Source organism: Hypanus sabinus, chromosome 2, assembly GCF_030144855.1.
Source record: "Hypanus sabinus isolate sHypSab1 chromosome 2, sHypSab1.hap1, whole genome shotgun sequence".
Classification (NCBI taxonomy): Eukaryota; Metazoa; Chordata; class Chondrichthyes; order Myliobatiformes; family Dasyatidae; genus Hypanus; species Hypanus sabinus.
This window is the reverse complement of record NC_082707.1, coordinates 53,816,692-53,833,855: the sequence shown is the minus strand read 5'-3', so window position 1 is coordinate 53,833,855 and position 17,164 is coordinate 53,816,692. Positions and strand designations below refer to the sequence as shown.

Below are 17,164 nucleotides of genomic sequence, written 5' to 3'. Positions count from 1 at the left end.
CTCATGCAGGCTCCCATAGCTTTTTTTTGGATTTGGAGCCATGGTAGGCTCTGGAACGCACATCATCAAATTAAGCATAATCAGGAAAACTCCTACAGATTACCACAGATTGTCATCCATTATCTGATAAATCATTACTTCAGCATATTCAAAGAAGCACTGGAAGCAGCAAGGACCAAGAAAGAAATCTGGGTGGGGGACTTTAATGTCCATAACTAAGTTGCTCAGTGCAGTTGAAAGATTATAAGTGGCACAGTGGGACAGCTAGCAGAACCAGAGCCTCATGATGCCAATAACAATCAGTCCTGATTTAGGGTGCTGTTATTATGCTAGCACCCTGTGACAATGTTCTCTTGTTTCCTCCCATATCCCAAAGATGTTTTGGGTTTAATTGGCCTCTGCAAATTGTCCTTAATTTGCAGGTTAATGAAAGATTCTACAATGAGTTGATAACAATGTACGGAGAGCGTCTGTGTTAAAAAACAGTTAGTTAGTAGTGCAGACCCAGTGGGCCAAATGGTCTGTATCAGTGCCTGCATTGTATCTTTCTATGTCTCTACCTGACTAAGTGTTCAAAAGTGTAGTCGTCAGACTAGGATTTTGTCAGGCATTGTCGGAAATAGTAAAGCTTGGTAGATCATGTCATTTTTAATATATCTCTTACAGATGAATTTCTCAATGACAGAAGTGGTTAGTGTTCACAGTAGCTTCTGTGGAAACAAAGTTTGTTCTCACTGAAGAAAACTTCAGTTGCGTTTTAGGTTCTTTCTATCTTAATAGGATGATAGATGACATTTCTAGCAGAGATCTAAACTAGGTAAATATGAAGTGGTGTGAGCCGATGCAACACATTGCATTTCACCAGTGGATGTCCAGTGGATCAATTCCAAGTTCTGCAGTCACTCATTGCAAATTGTGCATCATAGGTAATTAAGCTTCTGCAAGGAGAAGGATTCAAAGACATCAGACCTTGGTCAGACCTCACTTGGAGTACAGTGTTCTTTTCTGCTCACCTCACTACAGGAAGGATGTGGATATGATAGAGAGAATGCAGAGAAGATTTACAAGGATATTGTCTAGATTGGAAAGCATGCCTAATGAGAATAGGTTGAGTGTACTTGACCTTTTCTCCTTGGAGCAACAGTGGATGAGATGTGACCTGATAGAGGTGTATAAGGTGATGAGGGGCATTGATAGTGAAGACAGCCAGAGGCTGTTACCCACGGCTGAAATGGCTAACACGAGGGGATATAGTTTTAAGGTGCTTGGAAATGGGGATTGTCAGTGGTAACTCCCACAGAGAGTGGTGGGTGCGTGGAATGCACTGCCTGTGACGGTGGCGGAAGTGGATACAATAGGGTCTTTTAAGAGCCTCTGAGACAGGGAAGTGGAGCTTAGAAAATTACAGGGTTCTGTGCTAGGGAAATTCAGGATAGTTTCTAGAGTAGGTTACATGGTCGGCACAACATTGTGGGCCGAAGGGCCTGTTATGTGCTGTAAATTTCTATTTTCTATCTTCTACTTTCTATTTTCTATTCCCATCCTCATTGATGGCAGAATTCGGTATATGAATGCCAAAGATATGATTAAAGCTTTTGTGCTATTTTCAGCCAGAGGCTTCACAATTAGGCAACTACGGCATTACCAAAAACCCAACATTCTCTGAATTTGCCCAACTCGATCACGTCCACAAAGCATTGGACAAATCCAATATGGTCAATTATTGATCCATCAGTCTGTAGTCGATTGTCAGGAAAGTGTAGGAAGATGTTGTTGGTGGTACTATCAAGTGACATTTGCTCGCAAGCAGTTTATTCACATCTGCAGCCAGCCTCATATTAACCTTGACCAAAATTTGTATCAAAGAGCTGAATACTGATGTGAACATGACAGCTCTTAAGATCAGGCAAACCTGAACATGTCTGGTATCAACTTTCCTAGTAAAATTGAATTCTTTGGGAATCAAGTGGAAAACTGTCCACAAACTTGAGATATTCTGATTCAGATTTACTCATTGTATGTATGTAGAAACAGTGAAGTGTGTCATTTGTGTTAACAACTAATACACCCAACGATGTGCTGGAGACAGCCCGCAAGTGTTGCCGCATACTCTGTCACCACCATAGTATAGCCTTGATGTTCTGAAGGACATTGCTTGAAGAACAAGCAAGCATTAACAAGACAACAGCAGCAAAATTAACCCCTTTCCTACCCTCTCAGACACCGACTCCCTCGCACAGACAGACCTCTAACCATAGGACAGGCTGCCTACAGCTTCCAGTCCTTGGTCCCCGGATTCTTAAACTCACAGACATCAGTCGTCCTACTTTGGATTTCACTTCAGGATTTGCCGATCACAGGTTTGACTTTCGGACCTAGACTCCTGCATTGCATATAACCCATGCCCTTGTGACTCCTTTGGGCCGCGACCTTTCCTTTCTCCTTTCAGAGGTGCTTTGGACTTGGACTATGGCTTTTCCTCCTGAACTTCACCAGTATTGACCCCAGGACTTGCTGATCAGGGTTTGACCTTTAAGCTTTGCCTTCTGGACTCGCACAGACCCTGGACCCTGATGACTTGAATGGTCACCGCCCTTTGACTGGGACTCACCAATCTAGAGATTACTGGTCTCCTCAGTGCCTGCCACCCAACCTCAGGAATTGATGACATTTGTCCATGGACTCAAAATCCTGCGCAGACTCTTCACTTGCTACCCCTGACCTCTAAATCCTCATCCCTGATCCTTACCTCTTCGAGCATTCTCCAAAACCATCCATATAAACCTAAAAACAACACCTAGTCTGAGCCACAATATTGATGGACATCACAGGTCAGTGCCATCTTGACTATACATACCTAACACAAGGAGTATAGTTGTGGCTGTTGGAGTTCGCCAGTGTCCCAACTCTACAGGTGTTTCACCACCTGTCACATTTCTACACTGTAAGTTCAGAAGTGGGAAGGTTGACTGATGATTGCTCAATGTTGCCCTACTTCTTAAATTATGATGCAGTCTGGGCCTACTGATAACAAATAATAGACAATGTTCCATCTTGGGCTGGTAAATGGCATTCAGACCACACAATTGGTCAGCAGGCAATGAACATCTCTAACAGTAGAAAGTCTACTCACCTCTTCTTGATATCCAACAGAACTACCCTTGTTAAATTCCCACTTTATATTTGGGATTTCACTTAACTTGAAATTTATCAGGACCAACTGCATAAAATTTGCTACCATGCAAGCTAACAGCTATTCCAGTTTCTCTTGGTTCACTTAATTGTTAAACATACATTTATCTTTGCTTAGTATATACTGAATGAGTGAGTGAGTAATGAGAGTTGTCATGGGTAAATAATTAATCACCTTCCAGATGAAGACAATCTTCCTAATTTCAATCTTCAATACTAAATCCTTAATTTTGAAACCAAGACCTATAGTTTTAGATGCCATGGCCAGGAGAACATTAATTCTGCATCTTAATCATAAAGCCCATAAGAATCTAATGTTTCAATGGGGTCTTGTTCTTCTAATGATGACAAACTACAGGCCTAGTCTGTTTAATCTCTCCTGATATGGCTACCCCTGCAATTAATCCAGTGAATATTCACAAAACACCCTCTAGTGTAAATATATATGCTTCCTTAAGTAGGGAGACCAGATCCGTAGACAATATTCCACATGCAGCCACATCAGGACTCCGAATAATTGGATTCTGTTATTAAACTACATTGACCATCATCAATCATCAGTTGTGTTTAGGAACACTACCTGACCCTGGAGTTTGATTACCTTATCCATCACAGAGTGATGACGTAGTTGCAAATTTTCATAACCTGGCACACCACCTTGGAGACTGTGCTATTTAGATATTGCTGTCATTGAAGAAACAGAACAACAATTTGAAACTAGAAAGAAACCTTGGATTCATATACTGTTTTAATGTAGTAAAACAAAGACAAAATTAATTCCCCCTCAAGACTACTGAATGTGCTGTAGGATAGAAACTATACACTCTAACGTGTCTCCAAACAAATCACTTCTACTGAAGTTAATTGGGGATGAATTTTGAGGCAAATAAGCTCAAAGTATCCACTCATTTTTGAACAAGTGTGGTACTTACAACCTTGGTAAAATCAGGTACAGAAGCCCCTGAAACCAATATGAGTTGCAACAGATGCATCATACATTCATACAAGACTTTGAAAAGTCACATGTAGGAGTAGAAATCTGTCATATCTGCTGTTCAGCTGGTTCTTAAGGATTGTAGATACTGAGATGAGGCTGCCAATAAAAAAAAGTTTCAATAAAAGACAGGTCTCCGTCCCTGTCTGTATGCAACAATTTATATATAATATTTGTCAGTTATAATAACACAATGAATTTGCTGATCTTGAAAGAAATTTTTGCCACATTATTGAAGGTAAGGGGAAAGTGCTGATTTTCATTTGCCTCCTGAGAGAATAGAAGTGCTAGAGAGCTTTCTTGTCTGAGGCATCAACATGTTTGGACCAGGGTAGGATCTGGAAACGCTCAACCTACTTGACTTCAGCATCGTTAAAGTAAACAGGAGCATGAGCATCAGCCCCTCTTCCTAAAGCCAATAACTAGCTCTTTTATTGCACTGACTTAATGGAAAGGTCGTTGCCATGACACCATGTCACAAAGTTCACTATCACCTACCTGAACTCCCGCTTATTTTTTGCAATACGGTCCATTATGGTGGTATCGTCTCCAAAATCATAGATGGAGTTAGAGCAGAGTATGGCTACACATTTGTGAGTATGTGAGGAGTAGGGGACTGAGGACTCAGCCGAGTGGCCCCAGTGTTGAGGATAATTGTGGCACGGGTGTTGTTGCCTATCCTTACTGATTTCACTTTGTTGTCAGGAGGTCAAGGAGCTGGTCATAAAGGGAGGTGTTGAGTCCCAAGTCTCAGCACCCTTTGTAAAGGGTGTCCGCAGTAGATCTGCTTTGGTGATGGACAGGTTGCAGTGGGTCAAGTTCACCTAGGAGGCCAAAATTAAATCTTGCCATGAATTGCCTCTCAAAACACTTCATGATCGTGAAGGTTAGAGCAACTGGGAGGTAGTCATTGGGGAATATTAACATCTTTTTCTTTGGCTAGCAGGATAGTAGTTGTTTTTTTAATACAGATTAAAGCAGGGAGAGTTTGAAACAATCTGCAGATATCCCCGCCAGTTTATCTAAGAGCACAGTTGGTGACAGCTGCTCTTCACAGGTTCACTCCCCAGCAAACTGGTCATAAGTCTGCAGTGGTGTCTGTGGGTTCAGATGCAGTGGAGGCTGCCAGGGTGGATAGTGATGATCCAATTACCTTCTGTTCATTGTGAGCATAAAATGCATTATCCTCATTGGAAAGGGATGCACTGTTGTCAGCAGTGTGGCCTGAATTCACTTAGTATCTTGTTATAGCATGTAAGCCCTGCCAGTATTGACAGCTGGTCTGGAACTTGATTTTGGACTAGGATTGTCTGTTGACGTCCATAATAGCTTCATGGAGGTCATATCTCAATTTCTTTTTAAAATCAGATTTGCCTGATTTGCACCCTGAAATCTCTTGGTTCATCCAATGTGGGAATAGGTGGATTGTCTTTAATATGCTTGCTGATAAAGTCCATGATGGTGGTGACATACTGATTTAGGCTGGCAGCTGGGTCTTTGAACATGGACCAGACTGCAGACTCAAAGCACTTGCTTAGAAGTTTATCTACTTCCTCAGGCCAACACTGTACAACTGTACAGGATCCTCATGTTTCAGTTTCTATTAGAAGGCAAGGAGAAAGAGCGCAAACTGATTGTCTGATTTACCAAAGAGAGGGTGGGGATGGTGCTTAGTTCAATAGGCATGTTTGATGGTTGTCTATCAATGCTTGAAGGTGTTTACACCCCTGATAGGATGGAAGACATACTGGTAGATACCGATGTACATCAATGCTTTTAAAGGTACTCCCATTTACTGTATACTTGCTCTTTGTTTTTGACCTCCCAATGTGTGATACCTCACATTTGTCTGGATTAAACTCCAGCTGCCATTTCTCTCCATTTGATTATTTCCTCTGGTATCTTTTGACAGCCTCCATCACTATCCACAACTCCACCACCAATTTTTGTGTTCTCCACTACTTGCTAAACATCCCAGGTCTATTTTCGTATAAATAGTTTAGGACCCAGCTCTGATCCGAGTGGAATGCCACTGGTCACAGGTTTCCATTCAAAGAAATGTCCTTTCACCACTACCGTCTGCTTTCTACAACCAAGGAACTTTGAATTCAAACTATCAAGTCACCATGGACCAGTGTGTCTTTACCTTCTGGATTGGTCTACCACAGGGACCTTGTCAAATTCCTTACTGAAGTCCACATAAATAACATTCACTGCCCTACTCTCATCAATTCTCTTCATCTTTTCCTCAAAAAATCTCAATCCAGTTCATGACATCCACTGTTCACTTTTGTAGAAACTAAACTGTTTTTTAGGGGTGAGATTATTAAATACATGTATTTCTTGTTTTTTTTTATTTTATATAAATCCTTTATAAAAATTCCTTGTTAGTTACTAACAAAGTGAATTTCTTTTTTTTTTGCAGATAAATATGTTATTGTTGGTAGTCACCATGGCAGCAAAGAAGAAATGTGGACCAGCAGCACTTCCACTATTACTGAAATAATCAAAGCTATAATGTCCCAAGTTCAGAAGCGGCAATGGCGACCAAACCGGAGCATTTTATTTTGTTCCTGGGGAGGAAGTACATTTGGCAACATTGGCTCATATGAGTGGGCAGAGGTATGGATTCCAATTTATCCTCAAAAATAAATTGGAAGATATTTGTGAAGAACTGAGTTTGTTAGTTCAGAATATATTCAAGTAGGTTGTTAACTGTAATAAGAAAATGTATGTTGGAACATTTTGAAATATGTTCATTGCAATGCTTAGCAACATATGGTTCAATATCGTATAACCGGTGGTCTGTAACCATTGAAATACCAAAGATGGCACTGGCGAGATACAGCAATGCTTTGCAGGCAGCAAACAGAACTACTAACTATTCTATTAATTACACTTTTTCTGGACTACAATCACTGCGATCTGCAGCCTGTAATATCCCTTTGGGAGTTGTGCTTTTGAACCGTCTGTACAACCTGGTCAAACTGAACACTCTAGAAATCAAAACGAATAGCAAAACTGGAAAATCATAGTATTTTGTTGATATATGTACTTAATTTTTGTATAAAACCCATCCATTTCAGGTGCAGCACAGCTTTAAAGTTGTAAGTGAATTTATTATCATCGTGTGCATATCTCTTCATATACTACCCTGAGATTTGTTTTCTTGCCGGCATTCACAGTTGATGCAAAGAAACACAATGGAATAAGAGGACAAACTAAACGCAACCAAACAAAGATGGGCAAAACAACGAATGTGCATAAGAAGACGAACAGTGCAATTACAAAAGAAAACAAATATTAGGTGTTATAAATGAGTAATAAATAATATTGAGAACATGCATTGTAGAGTCCTTGGAAGTGAGATCATAGTTTGTGGAATAGTTCAGTGTAAGGTGAGTGAAGTTATCCACACTGGTTCAGGATCCTGTTGGTCAAAGGATAATAACTGTTCATGAACCTGGTGATGTGGAACACCTAAAATCCTTGTACCTCCTTCCCAATGGCAGCAGTGAGAAGAGAGCATGGCCCTCGATGGTGGAGGTCCTTGATGATGGATGCTGCTTTCTTCTGGCAGTGCTCCTTGTAGATGTGCTCAGTGGTGGGAGGGCTTCTCCTGTGATGGACTGGGCTGGATCCACTACTTTTTGTAGGCTTTTCTGTTCAAGGACATTGATGTTCCCATGTAAGGCCAGTCAGGATACTCCCCACTGTGCACTTATAGCTAGCTAAAATAAATTAATTGCTCTCTACATTCACAAAAAGTTCTCTTTTGATTTTCTCTGTGTTAAATCAAGGAGGTTAAGGAAATTCCCAAATAAGTCACCTCGGGGCACTTAGTAACTGAAAAAATGGGTCTGGGTTAAATAAGAAAGCACATTTAGTAGTTTATTTTTTACTGGGGCACCACAGTGACATAGCAGTTAGTATGACGTTATTATAGCTCAGGACATGGGAGTTCAGAGTTGAATCCCAGCATCCTCTGGCCTCTTCATGGAAAGTGTGGGTTTCCTCCTACAGTCCAAAGACGTACCGGTTAATAGGTTAACTGGTCATTGTAAATTGTTCCATGATTGGGCTGGTGTTAAATCTTCCTGGTGATACGGCTCAATGGGTCAGAAGGACCTATTCTGTGCTTGATCTCTAAATAAATAAATGAGATATTGAGAGATAGTGAAACTCACAGAGGAGGGCAGGAGTGGGTAGGAATTAGAAAGTACCAGTCCCTGGAAGGGGAATGTAAGGGTAGGGAAACTGCATAACAGAAAATGAGAGGAAAGGGGGAAACAGCGAAGAGTTGATCGTCCCCATGTTTATTCATGCATTGTCTGTATGTAAAACTAAGTGAGAGCTCTGCAGCCAGATATGCCTGCCTTTGTGAATAGAATGGAAACTGATAACTTGTGCATGTTTCTGAGTGCCCCCAATTACAAACAGTCATCATGTGACCAATGTCTTTGTCCAGAATGAATCGTAGAGTGAAACAGCAAAGAAGTTAATTCAGTCCATCTCACTTGTACCTGCTCAATTACAAAACCAGCTAATGATATACATTCCACAACAGTTTTCCCCTGTTCTTACATTTTCTTCCCTCTTCTTCGTTTATCCGATTCTTTCTTGACTAAGTGATAGAATTTGTTTATAACTAATGTTCACTTAGCGGACACCAGATCACAACAACTCATGAGGGAAAGACAGTTGCTGATAAATTTCCATGTATGCAGCAATGATTATATCCGCTATGGAAGTGAACCAATTGTTGAACCTGTACTTAATGTATAGGTTGAGTATTTTGTGCATGTGTCACCCAGATCCGAACTATGAGCAGATAGAGCGATGTCAGTCTGCAAACAGCCCACAACTGCATAATTTTCATCTGGTTTGGTTATCAGACGATATGAATCTAGAACACAGGAGCAGTTATCAACCACAAGGTCTTTATTTCAGATTCAGTTTATTGTCATTTAGAAACCTCAAATGCAACGCAGTTAAAAAATGAGACAACGTTCCTCCAGAATGATATCACAAAAGTATATGACAAAGCAGACTACACTAGAAAATCCACATAATGTTTGGCAATCCCCAATCCAGAGTCTGGAGAGGCTGCTGCGTATTAATATCGCGCTACCGTCTTAGCGTGTTCCCTGGAAAGGAGCCCCAAATCCCCAGACAAACAAGACCAAAAACTAAAGCTGCAAGACCTGCACAAAACCACATAGTTACAACATATAGTTACAACAATGCAAACATTAGCATAATTGATCAAAAACAGACTATAGGCACAGTAAAAATAGTCCAAAGATGTTAAAGGACTATAAGTTCAAAAGAAACCACCACACTGTTTCCACAAGTCCCCAGGGTCCGGACAGACTCGCCATCCCACGCCGGTGGCAGAAGGGAATACCCCTGCTATGGACTTCCACGGCGCTGCCTGACTCAGTCTCGCAGACGTAGCACACAATGAAAGCTCCGTCGAACCCAGCCTCGCAGACACAGCACACACCGAAAGCGACCTGACCGCAGCGGACTCTGAGTCCCTCGAACCTCCGAGCCGACGACCATCCCCTCCAGCACGGCTTCTCCGAGCACCATCCTCTGCCGAGCATATTAAGACGCCCCCGCCAACGGCCATCGGCAACGCGACCCCGAGGACTGGGGGCCTGTTTTTCCGAGCAGAGTTCCAGACCTCATAGCAGCAGCAGCAACGAAGAAGGTCAAGGGTATTCAGCAAAACTTAGATCTCTTTTATCCCTCTTTCATAATCATCCATCCTCTATATATATCTCTGTCCCTCATATGCACTTCAACACCCTGTTATTCATCCCCAGTCCTATTCTCAGCTCCCATCATTGCTAGTTTTTTCATTAGAGACTACTCCCTAACACACTCTATCTGCCTTCTCCATCTGCCCCTAGACTGGGAGAACATGGTGGAATGGCTTTTGCATATGAGTACGTGTGCAAGGCATTTAATACTCCTGGCACATTAACATCATTGTGGCCTCTATTCACCAATTCACACTTTGTATTGAAAAGGTGACCTTGTTACCTGGAGTCTGGATTGCCCAGCATTCTTTTTTTGTTGTACTATTTGACCAGCTGTTCACTTGAAAATCGCAAGTACCTTCTATTTGAATTAAAAATGTCTTCCTGCACATACTAGAGATTAGATCAATGGAAAAATGATTGCTCTACTTTCAAAAGAGCCACATTACTGACTTAAGTGAAAGATTGTGTATTGTTACTATTGATCCGTCTGGTCAATCATTTGTCGTTTTAAATATTTTCAATTTAGGTGTAGAGAAAATGATGTAGTGGAATGTACTGTTGCAGTGATAAAGCACTCTTAAAGCATCAGAATATCAGTATAAATAACTGTGTGGGGATATTTGCAGGGCCATTGGGAAAAGGGACAGCACAGGACAGATCTTGGATAGAACTGGCACATGGAAGATGGACCAAGTATATCACTCTATGATAACAGTTAACTTTTAATATCAAATATAATACACCATACCATGTAGCTGATAAGCCTGCAATGGCTATACAATACATCTATTTCATCGTGTGTGATGATGTACAAAGAAATACCAGCTCAGCTACTTGCACACAGATGAATCCACTTTTATTGAAGTTCAACCTTAAATCAATTCTCTACATAGTCCAAGAATGTCAAACTGAAGTGAAATTTGTTTTTTAATCTGTGTATCTTGATAATAGTTTAGTTGCAGTCGTGGCCTCACGTGCACAGCTAGTATGTTGTGAAGATGAAGGAAATGTGATATTGCAGCAGCTGTCCTATGTCTGAAATCAAAATATGGCATTGAGGGTGAAATTGAGAGTATCGGCCTTCTCCATTCCATCAGTTAGTGGAGTACCAGCTTTCAACCATTCTCTGAAAAATGTCTTCCTTTACATCTATAGCTCCTGGAAATTGCCTTAATGTATCCTTCTGGTAATAGACAACTCTGCTAAAGGAAAAGGTAAGGTACGGAGGTATGTGTTGGGGAGCACCTCGGGTCCAGTGATCACAATACCATTAGTTTCAATATAATTATGGAGAAGGATAGGACTGGACCCAGGGTTGAGATTTTTGATTGGAGAAAGGCTAACTTTGAGGAGATGCGAAAGGATTTGGAAGGAGTGGATTGGGACAATTTGTTTTAAGGGAGGGATGTAATAGAGAAATGGAGGTCACTTAAAGGTGAAATTTTGAGGGTACAGAATCTTTATGTTCCTGTTAGGTTGAAAGGAAAGGTAAAAAATTTGAGAGAGCCATGGTTTTCAAGGGATATTGGAAACTTGGTTCGGGAAAAGAGAGAGATCTACAATAAATATAGGCAGCATGGAGTGAATGAGGTGTTCGAGGAATATAAAGAATGTAAAAAGAATCTTAAGAAATTAATTAGGAAAGCTAAAAGAAGATATGAGGTTGCTTTGGCAAGTAAGGTGAAAATAAATCCAAAGGTTTTCTGCAGTTATATTAATAGCAAAAGGATAGTGAGGGATAAAATTGGTCCCTTAGAGAATCAGAGTGGACAGCTATGTGTGGAGCCGAAAGAGATGGAAATTTTGAACTTTTTTTTTCTTCGGTATTCACTAAGGAGAAGGATATTGAATTGTGTACGGTAAGGGAAACAAGTAGGGAAGTTATGGAAACTATGACGATTAAAGAAGAGGAAGTACTAGAATATAAAAGTCTCTGGGTCCTAACAGCATATTCCCTAGGACCTTGAGGGAAGTTAGTGTAGAAATAGCAGGGGCTCTGACAAAAATATTTCAAATGTCATTAGAAACAGGGATGGTGCCGGAAGATTAGTGTATTGCTCATGTGGTTCCATTGTTTAAAAAAGGTTCTAAGAGTGAACCTAGCAATTATTGGCCTGTAGGTTTGACATCAGTGGTGGGTAAATTGATGGAAAGTATTCTTAGAGATGGTATATTTAATTATCTGGATAGACAGGGTCTGATTCGGAGCAGTCAACATGGATTTGTGCGTGGAAGGTCATGTTTGACAAATCTGATTGAATTTTCTGAAGAGGTTACTAGAGAAATTGATGAGAGTAAAGCAGTGGACGTTGGCTATATGGACTTCAGTAAGGCTTTGTCAAGGTTCCACACGGAAGGTTAGTTAGGAAGGTTCAATCATTAGGCATTAATATTGAAGTAGTAAAATGGATTCAACAGTGGCTGGATGGAAGATGCCAGAGAGCAGTGGTGGATAACTGTTTGTCAGGTTGGAGGCTGGTGACTAGTGGCGTGCCTCAGGGATCTGTACTGGGTCCAATGTTGTTTGTCATATACGTTAATGATCTGGATGATGGGGTGGTAAATTGGATTAGTAAGTATGTAGATGATACTAAGTTGGGTGGTGTTGTGGATAATGAAATAGGTTTGCAAAGCTTGCAGAGAGATTTAGGCTAGTTAGAAGAGTGGGGTGGCAGATGGAGTTTAATGCTGATAAGTGTGAGGTGCTACATTTTGGTAGGACTAATCAAAATAGGACATGCATGGTAAAAGGTAGGGCATTGAAGAATGCAGTAGAACAGAGTGATCTAGGGATAATGGTGCATAGTTCTCTGAAGGTGGAATCTCATGTGGATAGGGTGGTGAAGAAAGCTTTTGGTATGCTGGCCTTTATAAATCAGAGCACTAAGTATAGGAGTTGGGAGGTAATGTTAAAATTGTCCAAGGCATTGTTAAGGCCGAATTTGGAGTATTGTGTACAGTTCTGGTCACTGAATTATAGGAAAGATGTCAACAAAATAGAGAGAGTACAGAGAAGATTTACTAAAATGTTACCTGGGTTTCAGCACCTAATTTACAGGGAAAGGTTGAATAAGTTAGGTCTTTATTCTTTGGAGCGTAGAAGATTGAGAGAGGACATGAGTTGAGACTTAAGGGGCAAAAGTTTAGGGGTAACACAAGGGGGAATTTCTTTATTCAGAGAGTGGTAGCTATGTGGAACGAGCTTCCAGTAGAAGTGGTAGAGGCAGGTTCAATTTTGTCATTTAAAAAAAAATTGGATAGGTAAATGGACAGGAAAGGAATGGAGGGTTATGGGCTGAGTGCAGGTAGGTGAGACTAGGTGAGAGTAAGCGTTCAACACGGACTAGAAGGGCCATGATGGCCTGTTTACTTGCTGCAATTGTTATATTTTCTCATTTTCTATTGTACTTATGCCCTCCTAATTTTGTGCATCTTAGGCTATGTCCACACTAGACCAGTTAAATCTGTAACCAAAGCTTTTACTCTTCGTTTTGACCCTCCGTCCACACTAGAATGGTGTTTTCCTCCCCTGAAAATGGAGCTTGTCTAAAACGCTCCCCGGAGTGTGTAAATCTGAAAATGCCGGTTGGGCAGTGTAGTGTGTACAGGGTAAGCGGAGATTTTTAAAAACGCTGTCATGATGTGCTGGAACAGATGCAGCAGATATCAACCCATTTGCATCCCATTTGACCTTTCTCTGCTCCAGCAAAGCTCAAGGAACAGCATTGCATCTTCTATGAGTATTCTACAGCCATCAGTGAATTGAACAATTTTAGGGAACTAGACTGCACAATTCTCATATAAAAACAATGCTTTTCCTGTTCATAAATACTGACCAACTTGATACAGTTTTTCATTACTCCCCTTTCTTTGTATTCCTCAAAGACATTGTTGAAAACTTTCTTTCACTGTTGTTGTAGGTACTCTAGTTTTTGACCAATGGAAATAGCACAACGCCACTGCAGAAATGGAAATAGTATACCGTTTCCTCTTCGCTTGTTTTCTGTAGATGTGTTCTGTGCATGCCCAGTAGGAGGAGATTCGCCCAAATACCCATTTTAATGTGGACGGAGGTATTTTCAAAAACGCCTGGTGTGGATGCCTATCGTTTTTACGCGAAGCCCGCGTTTTCAAAATTATCTGGTCTAGGGTGGGCATAGCATTAGTCAAGTTCACCTTCAGACTTCTCTGTTACAAGGAAAACTAATCTACTGATAGCTACTTCATCCCAGGTAACATCGTGGTGAATCTTCTCCACAGCCTCTCCAGTACAATCACACCTTCCTATACTACAGTGACCAGAACTGCACACCATTCTCCAGCACTCATTCTCTGGAGGTCTTGTCCTTGCTGCTGCTGTTCCAGAGCTACCCTGTTGATAAGCAAAGTCAAGGGTCAAAAATCCCCAGTCCACATATAAAATGGCAGCTGAAATATTGGAAGCAGAGTGGAGTGCCTCAGTGAAGAAGTCTTCAAATTGCTGATCGCTATAATTTTTAGTATGTGATCGGATATCAGTTGTACACTTCAGGACTGATAGTATTTGCAGTTCACAAAAATGTCCTCAGTGATGATCATCGTCACTCGATGAGCCATTGGAAAACCTCCAATATGGATAAAGTTTCAAATCTAATAATTATTCAAATATACATGAATATAGCCAAATGAAACAGCATTCCTCCAGGGCCAAGATGCAAATCAGCACAGCACAGAGCACACTGAAGATAGCACAAGCACAAATAGCAAGTATGGTTATAATTTCAGAAAAAGCTATAGTCACAAAAAGGAGTAATAATGATATAACCCAAATCCCCGAGTTGACCTGGTCTAGCTTGTACTTACAACAAGCGAACACCGGAGGGCAGCAACAGTGAGAGGGGCCAGCCCCTCATCAAGTATATAATCCAGTGGCACATAGTCAGCTCCAGCGTCTCCTTCACTGATGCCTGCTCCAGGCAACTCCAAGGCACAAAGTCCTTGTTCTGTGCAACAACCAAGGCAACAGAGCTTCCCCCACCATCAGTCTCACCAATGCATCAGTGAACCAGACTTGCAGTATTCCATGTTGCCAACGTCCATCAGGATATTGCAATCACGATAAAAATATCCAAGACAATCCCTCACACCTTTTTTTTTGGACCATGCAATGATTATCGCCTTCCTTTCAAGATGAAGATGATTTATATACTTCTTATGACTGTGTTCATCTCTGACTATTGCTTCTAGAGATTACAATAAAGGGTCAGGCAATCTCTGACTTCCATGTATGCATATTGAAAACAAGAAAACATCTGACTACCTCATCTGCCACTGAACTCAAGCCAATGAAAGAAACAAACTTCAAAAAAGTTGTCAGGGTATTCTGCAGGCATGCCCATAGGATCTCCCAGCATCTGGTCCTGAGACATTATAGTCACATGTACATTGTCATCCCTCATCAGACAATCTACGGGTGTGGAGGCTCTGCTCACGTGTACTACTGCATCTACATATGCCTAATATGGTGCTTGGAAGCAGGGATAAGAGGAGATGTCGGGGTAAGTTTTTTATACAGAGTGTGGTGGAATGGGCTGCCGATGATGGTGATAGAGGCAGATGCAATAGCGTCTTTTAAGAGACTCTCGGATAGGTAAATGGAGCTTAGAAAAATAGAGGGCTATAGGTAACCCTAGGTAATTTCTCAGGTAAGGACATGTTTAGCACTGCATTGTGGGCCGAAGGGCCTGTATTGTGCTGTAGGTTTCCTATGTTTCTATCAAGGGCATAAATCTCAGCCAGTGGGCTAGATCCAATAACATTCATCCTAATATCTGTGATAAACGTTGCTGATTGACAAACTTTGCCTAAATCAGCTGAATTGACCTGAAATGATCTGCAGACCCACATCATGTTTATAGGCAAAGGTGTCCAAGCACAAGTGTGTAGCATATCACAGCCAGCATGATCTTTGGAAATCTCTGTTGCTGGGTGATTTTCTGGAGTTGGGAGCATTGCTCCTTGATAACAATGAGGAAAATACCATCCTTGCATCTTTGCCTTGGACATCCAGAGCAAGTGAAGACTTGCCTTTGGGCTCTTTCCACCACTCGCTGGTTGTGCATGTGGAATGCCTCTGGGCTTTCCATATACTGATTAACAAAAGGCAATTTTCACCTCACACAGCCCTCCAAGAAATTGCCAGCTTTTCAGCAATTGTCTTCAGGCACTTTCTGTAAAATGAGCTTGTCCAATTGACTCTCCAACAAGCCTCCAAGTAGTTAATTATGCCATTAAATAGTGCAGATGCAAAGGTTATCCTTGATGTTCATATCTACATTCCTAAGCTTGCCTCACACTGTATCCAAATTGCACATGTGTGTCAGTTTTACAGCAGATAAACCATATCAATTGGGAACTGCACAGGATTTATGTCACCTCTTCAGATTGTATGTGATTCATTCACGAGTATGTATTATGCATGGAAAAGCATGATTAAAAAATGAATTGTGCATTATATACACAAGAATGTGTGCAGGAACATAAATAAGAGCACATTAGGCATCAGCAATATTTAACAAAAATTTGACAGAGCATGATTCTCAGTTTCTAGACAGTCACAATGGAACAGATTTTATATTTTATTATATACATGTGTGTCCTTAATATGTGCCAAATGGGAGAGGACTCTTCATTCTGCTTGTCTCTCAGTGCACACCAGTGGCTGTGCTTACATTAAAATTCAGTTGTGCATGTTAACTACAAGCAGTACACTGTGATCTGCCAACTACAAGTCGACAAAGTACAAACAACATAAAGCTGTAATTGCAACAAATAAAGGAAAGCTCCATCAAATGTGTTTTCATTAAAGAATGGTAACAAAAAATCAACCAAAAAGGAAAGATTAAAGTACTGGCGTTAAACTTGATGTTAGCTTTCAGCCAGTGAAATGTGTAAAAACAACCAACTTAATTACAGAGAGCTAAAATATCCAGCATTTATTACAAATAATAATATATAACGAGACTAAATTCATAGCCGTGATCTTATCACAAAACCCTGATGAGTTAAATTGAACTCCTTGAGCTTTTCTCTTGTTGTTTATGATTCCTTCTGTTCCACTTGATTGGATTACCATGGTGCAATTATTTTCCACTATTTGTTGTGTTTAAGTCCACAATTTATATTGTTCTATTGTAAATAATATCTTTCTTTTACTGTCTGAGAGAAT

The 17,164-nt window shown here is 40.8% G+C and overlaps 1 protein-coding gene across 9 annotated transcripts in view; it reads left to right on the top strand.

The window, feature by feature from the left end:
- LOC132378867 (inactive N-acetylated-alpha-linked acidic dipeptidase-like protein 2) overlaps positions 1-17,164 on the top strand; it is a 937,774-nt gene that overhangs the window by 677,704 nt on the left and 242,906 nt on the right. For all 9 annotated transcript variants that reach the window (XM_059946161.1, XM_059946120.1, XM_059946130.1 and 6 more), the window contains one exon: positions 6,612-6,808. In XM_059946161.1, coding sequence (XP_059802144.1) covers positions 6,612-6,808 — 197 coding nt within the window. The remainder of the gene's footprint in view (positions 1-6,611; positions 6,809-17,164) is intronic.